This window comes from Fusarium tjaetaba (genome assembly GCF_013396195.1).
Source record: "Fusarium tjaetaba strain NRRL 66243 chromosome Unknown NRRL66243_c0000625, whole genome shotgun sequence".
Lineage (NCBI taxonomy): Eukaryota > Fungi > Ascomycota > Sordariomycetes > Hypocreales > Nectriaceae > Fusarium > Fusarium tjaetaba.
The window spans coordinates 1-13,285 of record NW_023501821.1 but is presented as its reverse complement, the minus strand read 5'-3'; the positions used below and the strand labels follow the sequence as shown (position 1 = coordinate 13,285).

Below are 13,285 nucleotides of genomic sequence, written 5' to 3'. Positions count from 1 at the left end.
CAGGGCATGCGTGGTTCGGCTCGTTTCGAGGTACCAATCTCCTCTGGATTTATATGCGTGGCTGGGAAAGGTACTCGTGCACCAGCAGCTCAGACGCGGCACGTATCCTGCACCAAACGACAGGCATGGCAGGGCTAGCGTGCTCTGAATGGTGAGTACCGTTACAGACGGTGTCCTCTGAGCCGCGTCTGAACACGAAACACACGCGGAGAGTTAGTCCCCCTTGCACGCCTGGAGGTACTTTCCAGTGGTTCAACTGCCCTCCAGTGGCTGGTTTTAGCATGGGCCCATGTCGCTATGCTCTCCCGCTAAACATGGATCAGATGGCGGGCGAAAAAAGCAAGTTGGCTGAGAAGAAGCAGGTTACACAACAGTAGCTTAGTGCACAAGCCACCAAGACTTGGGGAGTTGGTGACCGCCCACTTCCAGCTGGCATTTGATCTCCTGCTCATCTCCTTGGTTTTTTTTTGGTGGTTATTTGCAATATGAATCGACTCTAAACCTGCGCCTGATGACGTCAAGATAAGATTTGGACCGTGGGACCGATCGATCGCAATGGAGCGACCAAAAAAGTCAACCTGGCCAAGCTAACCTTTACTTATTCTTCGTGATACAAAAGCGAGGCTGTTCCCTTGAAAGAATATCGCACTGCTTATCAATTACCAAGCGCTTTGTCTTGTCTTCTATGAAGGCCATTTAATCCAGGATCCCGCGACATGGTACAGTCAGGCTGTGCTTGGAGTCAGGCCGGGGATTGAGCACGACATGAAGCCCTTTGAAGTTGATAAGGTGCCTGTCTCGTTTTAACGACATCATATGTTGTGATACTGACATACCCCATGATATTTATCTCTACTGGCTATCGGCCAGCTACTGTATCTTCTTCCAGCTCTCAGTGAACAATTCTCACCTCACGTACAATGATCAAGGTCCCCGTTATCAACGCCCCTTGCTTCTTACCCTGCATCTGGACATATGGTTCCTTTTTTGAACGTTGTTGACTTGGTTCGTCGCTGAATAAGACCACGGCATAGATTACCGTTGGTTGTCGTGCGTCTGATGTCTTCAAGTGGCCGTATCGCGGACCACATGTTTTACACGTCTCTGGTTGTTCCTGTAATTAACCACGATTAATAATGTACTAATCTGGGTCCCAGTAGCAGGTGGTGGGTAGGATTGGCAGCTCACTGGATAGAGATAAGGACTGAAACTATCTAAGCACCATACGCTTCTGTATGCGCTTGATCACGAGCATTATCTGCCTCCTCTTGTTCTTTCTCTAGCCCCTCTTGAAAATTGCTTTTAGCTTTTTCTTGCTCTGATTGAGCATCTGCAACACCTTTTTCTTCTTTCTTCAGCTGGGCCTCCGCTTCAGTGAGTTTATCTTGGAGAGGCTTCAGCTTGGCTTGGTCGCTGGTTTCCTTCTGTTCCTCCTCAAGCGCCTTCTCCGCGGCTAAAGCCTGAGCACGAAATTGCTCAGTGTTTCTCTTTCCCTGTTCGATTTGTTCCGCCAATTTGCCGATACGATCTAGGTTCTCCTTTGCCGCACGCTGCGTGATCAACGCCGCGACGGCTTTCTCTACGTAGGTAGTAATAAGCGCAGACCGTTCTCCACCAAAAATCGCATCGAACTTGCTGAGGCATACCCCGTCTATGATGGTCGTAGACGCATCTTTGCTGAGGGCGGTATATCCAGCGATCTTGTTGCGGATCTGGGGACCAATCCTTTCATTGATAGCGCGCTGTGTAGCCTGATTGATGGCTACCCGAGCTCCAGCCTCAAGCGTCTGTGTATCGCTTACACTGGTCTGTTTGTTTAAGTATCCGGTGGCAGCTTCCGAAGCCAGGTTAGCGGTATCGGCTACTGGAAAGTCCAATTTTTGAGCCTCCGTATAGGCAACCTTGGAAGTGGCCGCTTTGTACAATTCTTGGAACTTGAGACCTTGTTCGTGCTGATTTTCTGGAAACACTTTGGTCTTGGCCCAAGAAAAGACGGATCCTAGTAAATTCTGAACTGGCACAAATGCAAGGGTGACGCTGATGGCGAACATCATTTGTGAAGCTGATGCAGTCATCCACCAATTTTGATTGGGATCATCGCTTAGAATGACCAAGTCGCTGCTTGGACTACCTTGGGCGAGTGGATAGAACTGCTGACAAGAGAAAGGTGTCTTTTGGGTTAAGTCTTTCGCAGGCCACGTGAAGCCGCTGATAGTGGTCGTCGATTCCTGGGACTCACTAGCAGGTTGTTGGCGTGTAAACGTCACCAAGTAACAAGTGGTGCCTCCATTGGCCTTGAACGAAATGCTTGCTGTGAATTGATCAACACTCTGACCAATGCCGCTACAGTCCACCTGGATGCTGCTACCGCCCACGCTAGCCAGTACACTCGACGTGTCAGAGGTATCTTGCATCCGTTACATATCTCTATAAGAAGAGTCCTCGAGCCAAGAAGTCCATCAGCACATTGACGCGCTCGCCGCCAATATACAAAACCAAAACCTTACGGATCTCATGTCGCGATCCCCAGCGTCAATCGGCAAGAGAGTTTCCCGTGTCGCATTAGCCATGCTACTAATAAGGGATGGATCAATGCTGCAGGGTCCTCCACGCCTACGGACCAACGGAATGCTGCTTTATGTGCACTTATCACGGTAGGACCGGAATCCAGAGACGTCCTGAGGTCTCATTGGTGGTACCGTGGGCAATACATCGGTGTTTGACCCTCGCGACCCATGGTTCCGGATGCCTATTGGCGTCGTGGGCAAGCTCCTCGTCTAGAGCTCGATCATGACCCGCGGATATCCCAATAACCCTGAAGAAACGCGAGAGACCCTCCTGGACACTGGTCACAGCTTTCCGAACTCTCCCGTGCATGCAAGATTGGAGACCTCGTCTCCTACTGCTCTGAGCGCGAGGGTAACAAACTGACTTTCGTACGGCGTAAGGACACGCAGGTCAAGGTACGAGGTCAACGCATCGAAATGGACAAGATCAGCTTCCAGATCAGTGCCTCTGCCAATAGGATAGCGACCCAAACAGTATGATATAGTCCCGCTGTACCTTGAACGGAAGGATTATGGCCATCTTGACCCTTCATAGCTTACGCACCACAAACTATGGTACGAATACCGAGCTGCTACAGATCATAGATAACCCCCAAGAAATAAAAGTCGTCAAGAGGATCGTGTTGAAAGTCCAGAACTATATTGCTGATAAGATGTCTGCCTGCACAGGATGCCCATCAATTCGGCCGGTAACCGCGAAGTCCGACGCGTAACTTAGATCGATAAAGTGACGGACAAATACAAGCACATCACCAGGAACCTGGCTGACAACTGGCAAGATACCGGACCTGAGAGCCCTCGCAGTCCCGTTAAGCAGACCATTGCCATGGCTGAGGTCAGACTGTACAACACCTCCTTCCTTCATGTGCTTGTCCTAAGGTGGCGTAAACGTCTGAAACGTGCCATCAAACTCTATATATGCTCCAGCAACTGCCAAAAGGTCCAAACCAGGGTTCAAGTATTCGGGTGTTGTAAGTTGCCAAAGTGTGAACGGCCCGACATTGGCAAATATGCCTTCAGACTTTGTCCCAATGTCGCCATCTATTGTAATAGACCCCGTACTAATTTCATAGACAAAGTCACAGTTGATAATACTATGCGAAAAGTGAAATGATTCGCCGCTCTGGCTGTAAATGTCCTCATTGATAAGAGTGTTATTTTGAGTGGATAGTCCCCACAGCTGATGGCTCACATCACGCGCCTCACACACGATACTTACTTATATAGTGTTGGTAGGCATCGCCATACATCCGACACCGTTCACCGATTGGTAGCCACTGTAAGTTGTTTATCCGATCGTCCTGCAATAGAACGTAAACGCAGCCACCATAGACAAGGGTAGTAATAATCTCGGTGATGCAATCGTAAAAGGCGTAGGAGGAAAGTTGTACCTCCTAACATCGGTACTGAAGCACATAACACGCCCGTAACCTGGCCAATCGATCTTGATGCGAAGATGATGTATACAGCGTTCTTGGCGTAGCGGTATCTAAACGCTGTCGCCATCGTCGTCCTTAGCGACACAGCTGGCTTCATCCGCGTTCAACGCCACGACGTTATCAACGAGACTGTAGATAAGGCCGATACGGTCGGGTGATGTGAGAACTACAGTCCTATTGGGAAGTTACTCGGCAATCATGGCGATACTTGGGGGATTGGCTGAGCCTGGAGGCACGAACACGCCGCCTGCTTTCACACCGGCAAGCATAGAGAAAATCGCCTTGGTGCTCTTCGTAGAGATCAGCGGTACCATTACCTCGGACGCGAAACCGAGGCCACGCAGACAGAAACCCAGGTCACGTAGTCATCAAGCTCAGCACAGGAGAGTTCGCCCTCCAATGAGGGGACGGCGCAGTAGTTGATGACTCGCTGACGTGGGTTTCGATTAGAGTATGGGTGGTCGAGTCGATAACAGGTTGTGGTTCTCCGTCTTCATTCAATTCCACAGAGCGGCTGCAGTCGCTGTCCTAGCACAGAGAAGTCATTACTAGTTGAGACAATATAGAGATAGTATAGACTACACCTGTAGTACAAACAATGTAGAAGTTAGTATAAACTGTATAGACTTAATGTTTACTCTAAATATGAAGATAAGCCCTCGCTGTCCGGAACTGAATCAACCTAACCTGTACACGGATATCCTTCACCGGGTGCCGTTACCCATGCTGAAGACGGTACTTGAAACATGCATGCTGAAAAGAGCAACGATCTTGTCGGTGCGGTCTACAGGAACATCGCGACCTGAAGTGAGGTGACCAAAAGCATACATCGTTAGAGCTCGTAGAGGCGCGCAAGACTAACATCTAGGACACTTGGAGTGCGGCCGAGCTATCTGGCCTCAACGCCTGGAACGGGCCGCGATATCTTGCTGAGCGATCTCACCCTTTCATCTGTCTGTGCGTCCATAAGAACTGTAAAATGGCAAGGGCGTGCGTTTAACGGTGTATCAGACCTGTAATAGAGAGACTGGGATACCGGCTTGTATAGAGGGTTCATATGGGAGTCCGACTCCTTCCAACACTTCATGATACCCGCTAAGTAGATCATTTATCACAAGCCCCATGGAACTCCCGCATATCAATGTATGGCTGATTATGAATGAAAGATATCCCGCTGCAATGCCAGTACTTAAGATGAGCAGCGCATGAGGGGGGTTATCTGATGCCAGCGCTGGAGTCAATGGGTGGAGGAACGCGATGGCATTAGGGCTATCACATTTTGAATTTTCATCGCAGGCTGGGCTACTGTTGCTATCTCTCTGAGAACAAGTTAGGCGTAATTCCCGTCAATTCTGCCACTGTCGTAGAACACTACACGCAAGAGCTGTGACGTTTGATACTTGCTCTAGATCGATTGGGACCCTCACTTTGTAGGAAAGACCTTCCAGATGCCTCATACCACCGATGGCGCGTTATCTTTGGCTTGGTGAGGAGAATGCCTTGTTGTGATGGGGAGTAGAGGTAGGCCACTTCGACGACATCGGGGCCCCAACTACCCACCTTAGCCTTACAGGCGGATGCAAGTGACCATCTTCCTAGAGCCAACAGGGAAAGCCACCCGGGTCAATGTGGCTGGGATGCTAGACGCTGGGATGTAAGGGTCTCTAGCATTATTTTTAAAGCTGTCCAGCCACGCTTTGAAGCGATGCTTGTGCAGCGACGGATCCTCGAAAATTGTTGTGAATATGAGCTCTGGCACTATAGCTGAGCTTGTGGCTTTCGACGACCTCGATTCTGGCTCTATCTAGCTGGAACTCGGTCCCCGCTACTCTTTTCAAATCATGGACAGCATTTGGCTGAATTACTTTGCGGGTGCCGACCTGGTCGGGCTATTGTGTTCTCGTCGCCTTCTCACCTCCGATTCCAACTCGGTCCCCGCTGTGCTGCTTGCAGAGGTAATTCGGCCAGCTCAAATAGCTCGATGTCAAGTATCGCGACTGAGTGCAAACTGAGCCGGCGAAATAAGTCTGCAGCTGGCCAAAGCTCCAAATTTCTGTTGGGAACGCCTAGGCCTTCACTTTGGGTGGGCTCACTGCCCAGCAGTGAAACCGGCTGTTCCCTCTCGCTCCTGAAAATAAGAATCTGCTTGTGCCCAGCGATTTGCAAGCCGCCATACCTGTTTACCTGTGGCTTATCCCAAGAATCCCAGATACCCACCATTGCTTTGATGTAACAGACGAAAAAGCGTGTACAGTGTTTTCCTCAACCGCCCGAGTCCGAACAGTTCCAATTAGCGATTAATAGATCTACTCTCCGCCATTCGTTATACTGAGCTACATGAAGGTGATCACTGTCAAAGCCGCTGCTGCTGAGGATGCTCTTCAGAGTGTCTTGTGGAGGGTTTGTATAGTTCTGATGTCGTTGTTGATTCTTCTCGGCGAGCAGACGCGAAGGACACGGGATATGAGGTTGGATGTGCTGGAGACTTGTGAAGTGCGTGCCTTGTTGGTGGATGCAGACCAGCGAGGTATTGAGGAGGATGTTTGGGTTGGAGATGCATTTGGGGTAGCTACATACCTTCGATGCTGGCATGTATGGAGAGTCTTTGTAGGAAGTAGACTGATGACCTTTATGTTGCAGATTTGACAATGTGGCTAACGACTTTCAAGCAGCCGTTTTCTATCTCCTCTTAGTGAAAACCCCAACTATTTGCCTCTATTAGTCAACAACTGAAGAAGACCCACTGAACTCTCGGGATTCATCGCTCTCTGTTCATCTACGAGTTGAGGAAGGATGCAATAGTTGTGCTACGGAGTAAGCTGTCTCCCTCTCAGTGCTTCTCCAACAGTAAAGTCACTCCTAATTTACAAGTTGCGCCTCAACTACAATGGGCACCATATGTTCCGGCGAAGCTGATTCGTACTCCTTCCTAGCCGAAAAAGATCCCGAATCGTAAAGAGGAGAAGAATTATTGAAAAGAAAAGGAGAAGAGGACTCCCAGAAACTCTACGCACTCCCTAAAACAAATAGCGCCCCTTCGCAAATCAACCTCTATACTCAGTAAAGCTTGCCCGTAGTCGTCCCACAACATGAAGCATGAGGGCAACGATGACTCTGAGGAAGAAGTGTACTCGAGGTTGGATCTCAGAAATAATGAATATAAGAATGATGGGGATAAGTAAATAGAGGAACGACCATTCAAAACCGCCAACAAAAGCGAAGTAGAGACCAGCGAGCAGCAACTTAAGGCCCATCATGAACATGGACGCGATGCCTCGAACGCCTGACCAGAGAAGTCTCAGCCCGAAAAACAGTGCTTGGTGGAAGTAGGGCCAGGCATCGCCCGAAAAGCCTATCCAGCCTTCGATATCGGGGTCCCTTTCCACTTCCTCAATGTCGTATTCTCCCTCGAGGGTCACATCAGAAGGATCCATGTCAGAGTCGTTGATGTCGGGTGGAAGATCGAGAGGCAGTGAGCCATTGTCAACCTCGGCGGATTCTCGCAGCACGAGAGTGGGATTGCGAATTCCTAGGGATGTTAGATTTGCTTGGATTATATATTGTTCAGAATGCTTACTGGCGAGGGAACTGCATGATTGTCCATGAAGTCGCTCGCAAGAAAGTGAATATTCTCACCTCTGCTGAGACTCGTGATAATATAATCGATGGCACCTGGCTGCTGGCCGCCCTCAGGAAAGCTACCTACTTCGGTCAGGTCAGATATGGCATTGGGCTTCAGGTGCTTACACATGTTATTGATATCCATGGTGATTGTGTTATAGCTGTGTATCGTGATAGAGAGGTAAGGTCGGGAAATGAGCAGTCAGAGGTCTAATTTGGAGGTTGGAGTGTATAATCACTTGAAGAAGTGAGATTGTGTATCCTTAAATTTGGATGATGGAAAGGCATTATGTAGTAAGTGGCTTTGAAGAAGATGTTTTTGAATTCAGGTGGAGCAGAAACTCGTGATAATTGGCATGGGGCTGTGTTACAGTTACTGCAGATTTCTCTTTATCTTATTTCCACGTGGAACAAGGGCAACTTATTCACCCCGGTAGTTCTAATGCAGGATGACCGCATGTCCCAGCAGCCTGGACGGGTAATTCGAGCCCCGCGGTCAAAGATGATTGACGTTGCTGAGCAGACCCAATGGAGCCACTTCAGACAGGGTAATGCAAAGGGTAGTGAGACCTAAAATCAAGCAGCAGAGTCTCAAGAGTGAAACACCCGATGCGGCAAATGTACAGAGGTTGATGTTTTGTCAAAAGCGATAATAACATCAGTAATCGCGGAATTAAGAAAGTCCCTTGAGGGGAAAGAAAATGAGCCTCTTGTCAAGCGAGACAAGTGCTGTGTGGGTATTGGTAGGAGAGACAGCCGGGATTCACGTCTCACTGCGAGAACAAAGAATATCCACGTGGCTTCCAGCCTCTAGAGATGAAGAAGTCGTCTCGCAATGATATCCGTCCATGCAGTGTGGCAGCATCACATCACCCCAGGACTCTCACCAGTTGGAATTGCCGATGAGCCTTACGTGAAGTGCGGATTCTGATGTGGCTTCTGCAGCAGGGAGACTGTCGCGAATCGCATTGAAATAATATCTGGGTTATTCACTTATCCTTTGTCCTCTTCATCTGAGGGTCTGCAGCAACCCGGCTGCTAACGAAACTCAGTACAAAGTGAATGGTTGACTGCAAGCGATTGGCCCTGGTTGCTTCATGCAATGCGCCGCCTTCTCGACAACATTCACAGCAGCGATTCCTTTGTTATTACTTTCTTTTATCTTTGTAGTCTCAACTTTGCGTGTTGGCAAGTGATGATGTGAAAGCTTACGCGTGAAGTAAAAACCAGAGGAAGATGTTATATATAAGAGAGCAAAACCCCAACCGTGTGATCAGTTTTTGATTTCAGTCAAGGTTCAATTTACCATATTCTATAACATCTTAGGACGTCCAAAATCACTGTCAATCCAAGTAAACATCTGCCAACAATCGCACCAACCCCATCAACACTATGAAGCGCAAGGCCTCTCCTCGGGACAGCGCGGAAGACATCTCAGAGATGCCTCTTCCTCCATGGAAGAAGATCAGAGTGCCGGGTGATGAGATCACGCTCCCTATCTATGAAGACAGCAAGCCATTTGAGCCTTTTCCCGAGGAAATTGTGCTTCTGACAGAGGAAATCGTGAAAGATCTCGATCCTCAGAGTTCTCCCCCAGCTTCTCCAATGCATTCTGAAGACGAATCAGAGGAAGCTTCGCATCATGTTGAATGTAACGAGGACCTTGCCAACACTGTTGGTCTTGAGGAGGCTATTGACCACCGCGAAGATGAAGAGGCAGTTCAAACAAACGCTACTGCTCTGTGTGACGATGGAGGGAAGGTGTAGAGCTATTGGTAAGGGCGTACACAAAGAATAGATTATGAATAGATACTAATTGACACTAGCAGGTTGAGCATGTCAGAGAGAGGGATAGAGTGGCAAAAGGAAATGCTCGCGTGTGATCAAGGACATAGAACATGAGGTTGAAAAAGGGGCCATCGAGATCTCGGCAAGTCGTTAATTTCTACCTATTTCCAAGCTAGCTGCCTGCGCCATAGATCCCGTCACGCCAAAGTACAGGTATCGACCTTGCGTCTGAGAACTGCAGATAAATTGAAATCAGTGAAGAAACAGTGGTTTGAACTGGGGATACTCGAGTTTATACTCAAGTTTATACTCAGGTTTATACTCGAGTTTATACTAAAGTCAGATCTTGCATATCTAGATCTTGAGTACTAGAGATGCCAATGCGATAAGCGTGCGACAGCGTAAGAGACTGGTGACGACGCACTCACTCAATTGCGATCGCGTAATTGGACTTCAACAGACTTGGTTGAATTGGCCGAGGTGGCTGCCTTATTCGCCGGTCATCACAGCCAGGATTCGACTCGACTCTCAGACCGAGATAAGATAAGGAGTAATTAAATGCAATCATGAACAAACTATGTCCAAAGTCTTTGAAGAACTATGAAGTGATGTCTTTTCGCTTTTGTTTATTTCATGTCTTGACTAGAAGCCACTAACGTATTCGCATTGACAGTTTACTCTTCGGCTGACGCGATTGGTATTTAGCGCTCACCTTTCTCCCAGTAGTGCTGTGCTTCGCACCCCAGTCGTCAGCCTTGCATACAACACTGCCCCTTGCTTTCCACCCTTTCACTGCTCAAAGCGACTTTTCGTCATGTGGCGGAAATTTCCAGCGGCGTTGGGGCGCTTTACTGACCCCTTTTCTGATGGATAGCACTGGAAAATGTGGCAACTCGGCATCACCAACGGCACAGGACACGGGTAAATGGGCACCTGGATCGATGAGATTTTCCCTTGCTCGCCAATGCAGGACAGCATTTTACTCAGCCAGCTTCGAACTCCTCATCTTTACGACATCCGTTTTGCTTTCGACGCCTCCTTCCACGACGGATGGTGCGAGATGTATTGTGTCCCTCAGAGGAATAGGGCCCTTTATAAATAGTAGCTAGCTTTTGCCGCCGTTCTGTCCGAAGGTAAGAGTCAAGGGCAACACAGAATAACGACCATCACGCTATATCTCTGCCTGTTGCTAGTCGTCCTCTCCAGGAGCCCAGGCTAAATACCTCCAACTCGGTTCAAATTTAAGTTCAAACCCAACTTTCTTCAATCTTGACTTCATCACATATCCCACAGCGCCTTCTTCATCCTGTCTCCACTTGGCCCGTCCCCATTCTGCATCAGACTCATCCTCGCGCCGAAACCTGCATTGCCCAAAGTCTATCATGAAAACCTGGTAGGTGTCATCTTTGGGAACGACTATAAAGTTATCCGGTCGAACGTCGGCGTTTAGAATGTCATGGTCGCCGAGGACGTGAACTATTTGAATGGCCTGGTCGACGATCGCTTGCCATGATGACTCTGGCGCATTATCTGCCAATGTGGAGAGGGAGAAGCCGGGAAGATATTGGAGGAGAATGCCCTGTTGCTTGTAAAGTTCTTGTTGTTGTGTAGTAAGGGCCGCGTTAGATGAGAGCATGTCAAGGACGACAGAGGCCAGGAAGCGAGGTATGACTTTTCCCTGGTATTCTCTGAGATGATTGTACGTTGCGATTTCTGAGGTGAAGCATTTTCGTAGCTTGGCAGCCAGGTAGACTTCGTTCTCAGCTGCATCCCAGTCATCCTCAGTATCTCTTTGGAAATTTGGCATGGTCTGAAGCTTGCACAGAAATTCTTCTGCCTTGCCGGATGCAAGAGCTGTCAGGAATTTTTGTTCGATATCCGCAGACCAGGTATCGATACCGTTGTCTTGGCGAATCTGCTCCGCGAATCTCCTGTCAAACATCTTCAAGAACGCTTCGCTCTGATTGCGTAGAGTCTCGGAGATCGTTTCTGAGTCTGAGGCGTCCTGGAGTTCGACTGACATGCCGCATGATAATGTCCATGGTCGCTTTTGTTGTTTAATTTCCACATGCAGCTCTGTCTGCTTTTGGTTTGAAGTGCAAATTTTCAGGTGGATGGCCTTTCCGATGCGATAGTTAAGGGCAGGAGTATTGCTTTCATCTGTTGAGGCTGTCATTTCCTTCTGCGCTGCGCAGGCTGTGTGAAATCCCAGTGTTGATAGTTGTGTAGGAGTGCAAGAGTTAGGGATATTGTGAGGAAGCGATCGGTGGAGTCGTCGAGAAGTTCAAGGTCAAACTCATGGAAGAGGATGCGACAATCTGGTCGCGGGAGTATGTTTCTGAGCCGTCATTTGAGACTATTGTCGCTGATGTGCAGGCCGCGATGGGTTGAGAGGGCCACCTTGAACTATTGACATGGATCTATACTTTTTGATAAAGGGCCCTGTTTACATACTAGTTCGAAGGTTACTTGCAGTTGCAGCCACTATTACCTTCCCTAACCTAGCCTTTGTAAGCTTTGCAACCGAGGACACTACCTGAGGCATATTTATATTCCATCCTGAGACAGACACTAAAGTTCTCCCTCTAGGTAGTTGTTTCTCTTGTACTATCAACAATAGAGAGCTAAAGATTCCTCGCAAACTCAACGTCTTTTCTAGCTCTTATTCCTTATGATCGGTTTGATGACTGGTGCTGATGCGGATGCCGAAGTCAACACCTGGAAGGTTGACCTCAAAGAGCTTAAGTCAGCTCTCATCACTAGACAGTCTTTTCGGGCAATGTGAAAGAGTAAAAACAATGAATGGGCTGCCTTGGCCGCCAAAGTGAGCGTCCAAGCTGCCAGGTCCGCAACCTCCTTTACGGCTTTGGGAACAAGTCATCAAGCGTCAACACATGATTCGCAGCGTGTTTCAGCCGAATCGCCGTGGCAGTGGGTCATTTGAATAGGTCATTCTTCGGGAGGTTCTTGCTACAGTTCATCAGATTCAATTAGAGGCACTTGCAGTATCGTCTGACGATCTCGTTAAGTGAGTCCGTAAGACGATGGTCAAGGCACCAGTTAGCAGCTTTGAATATGGCAAGGCTCTTCACGACTTGTCGATTCACACTGCAGGGGATTCTGTGTTTATCCTTCTTCGCGTAAGCCACGCCTTGACCAATGGAGCATGTCCCATATACAATAGGTAGCCTTCAACAGGAATACATGCACAATCTTACAACCGCCCATGGCCTCGGGTATAGAGAGCTACTTTCCTTGATTCTCAAACAGCTGCTCGCGCACGGAAAGACGCTACTTTTACCTCAGCTTTTGTCGGCGTGCGGGCCTGCTTTCGGAGGACTTGTCTTAACAAAAGTATCAGCCCGGGTTCTTACCCTGCATATATATATAGACAATAATAAGGTGCACTTTAGTAACCTTACCCCTGGCTATAATGCTTCTTTTTAATATATTTCTAGCCTTATTAATTTACTTATTAATATACTTATCTATAATATTAACTTTAATTAGTTTATAACAGTTACTTAACTTCTTTAAGATATATATATTATATTATAACCTAAACAGAAGAAGCGCTTATATTATATATACCCTATATTTTTTTTCTAATTATTTATAATTACTATATACTAAGATAGATTACTAGTAACTCTAGATAATTACTAGTAATTCTAGATAATTACTAGTAATTTTAGGTAATTACTAGTAACTCTTAAGAATTACTATTAACTTTATAGTAACCCTATAATCCTTATTAAGCTATTAATAGTATATAAATATATTCCTTTAGTATTAAATAAAACCTAGCTTACTAGCTATTAATAATACTTCTTTACCTTAATAAGCTTAATATATACTATTAACTATTAA

At 47.6% G+C, this 13,285-nt stretch overlaps 4 protein-coding genes across 4 annotated transcripts; 1 reads left to right on the top strand and 3 right to left on the bottom strand.

The window, feature by feature from the left end:
• Positions 1-1,214: 1,214 nt before the first annotated feature.
• FTJAE_14228 (uncharacterized protein) lies at positions 1,215-2,414 on the bottom strand (the record flags this gene model as incomplete). Its single annotated transcript, XM_037347438.1, has 1 exon — positions 1,215-2,414. One exon carries the CDS (start codon positions 2,412-2,414, stop codon positions 1,215-1,217), a length of 1,200 nt encoding a protein of 399 aa, XP_037198769.1.
• A 4,636-nt stretch (positions 2,415-7,050) lies between these two features.
• Positions 7,051-7,772, bottom strand: FTJAE_14227 (uncharacterized protein; the record flags this gene model as incomplete). Its single annotated transcript, XM_037347437.1, has 3 exons — positions 7,051-7,535; positions 7,643-7,708; positions 7,754-7,772. 3 exons carry the CDS (start codon positions 7,770-7,772, stop codon positions 7,051-7,053), a joined length of 570 nt encoding a protein of 189 aa, XP_037198768.1.
• A 1,247-nt stretch (positions 7,773-9,019) lies between these two features.
• FTJAE_14226 (uncharacterized protein) lies at positions 9,020-9,394 on the top strand (the record flags this gene model as incomplete). The annotated part of the gene is made up of 1 exon (XM_037347436.1): positions 9,020-9,394. The coding sequence occupies one exon, from the start codon at positions 9,020-9,022 to the stop codon at positions 9,392-9,394; it is 375 nt and encodes a 124-aa protein (XP_037198767.1).
• Positions 9,395-10,604: 1,210 nt separating this feature from the next.
• FTJAE_14225 (uncharacterized protein) lies at positions 10,605-11,591 on the bottom strand (the record flags this gene model as incomplete). Its single annotated transcript, XM_037347435.1, has 1 exon — positions 10,605-11,591. One exon carries the CDS (start codon positions 11,589-11,591, stop codon positions 10,605-10,607), a length of 987 nt encoding a protein of 328 aa, XP_037198766.1.
• Between the last annotated feature and the right edge of the window lie 1,694 nt (positions 11,592-13,285).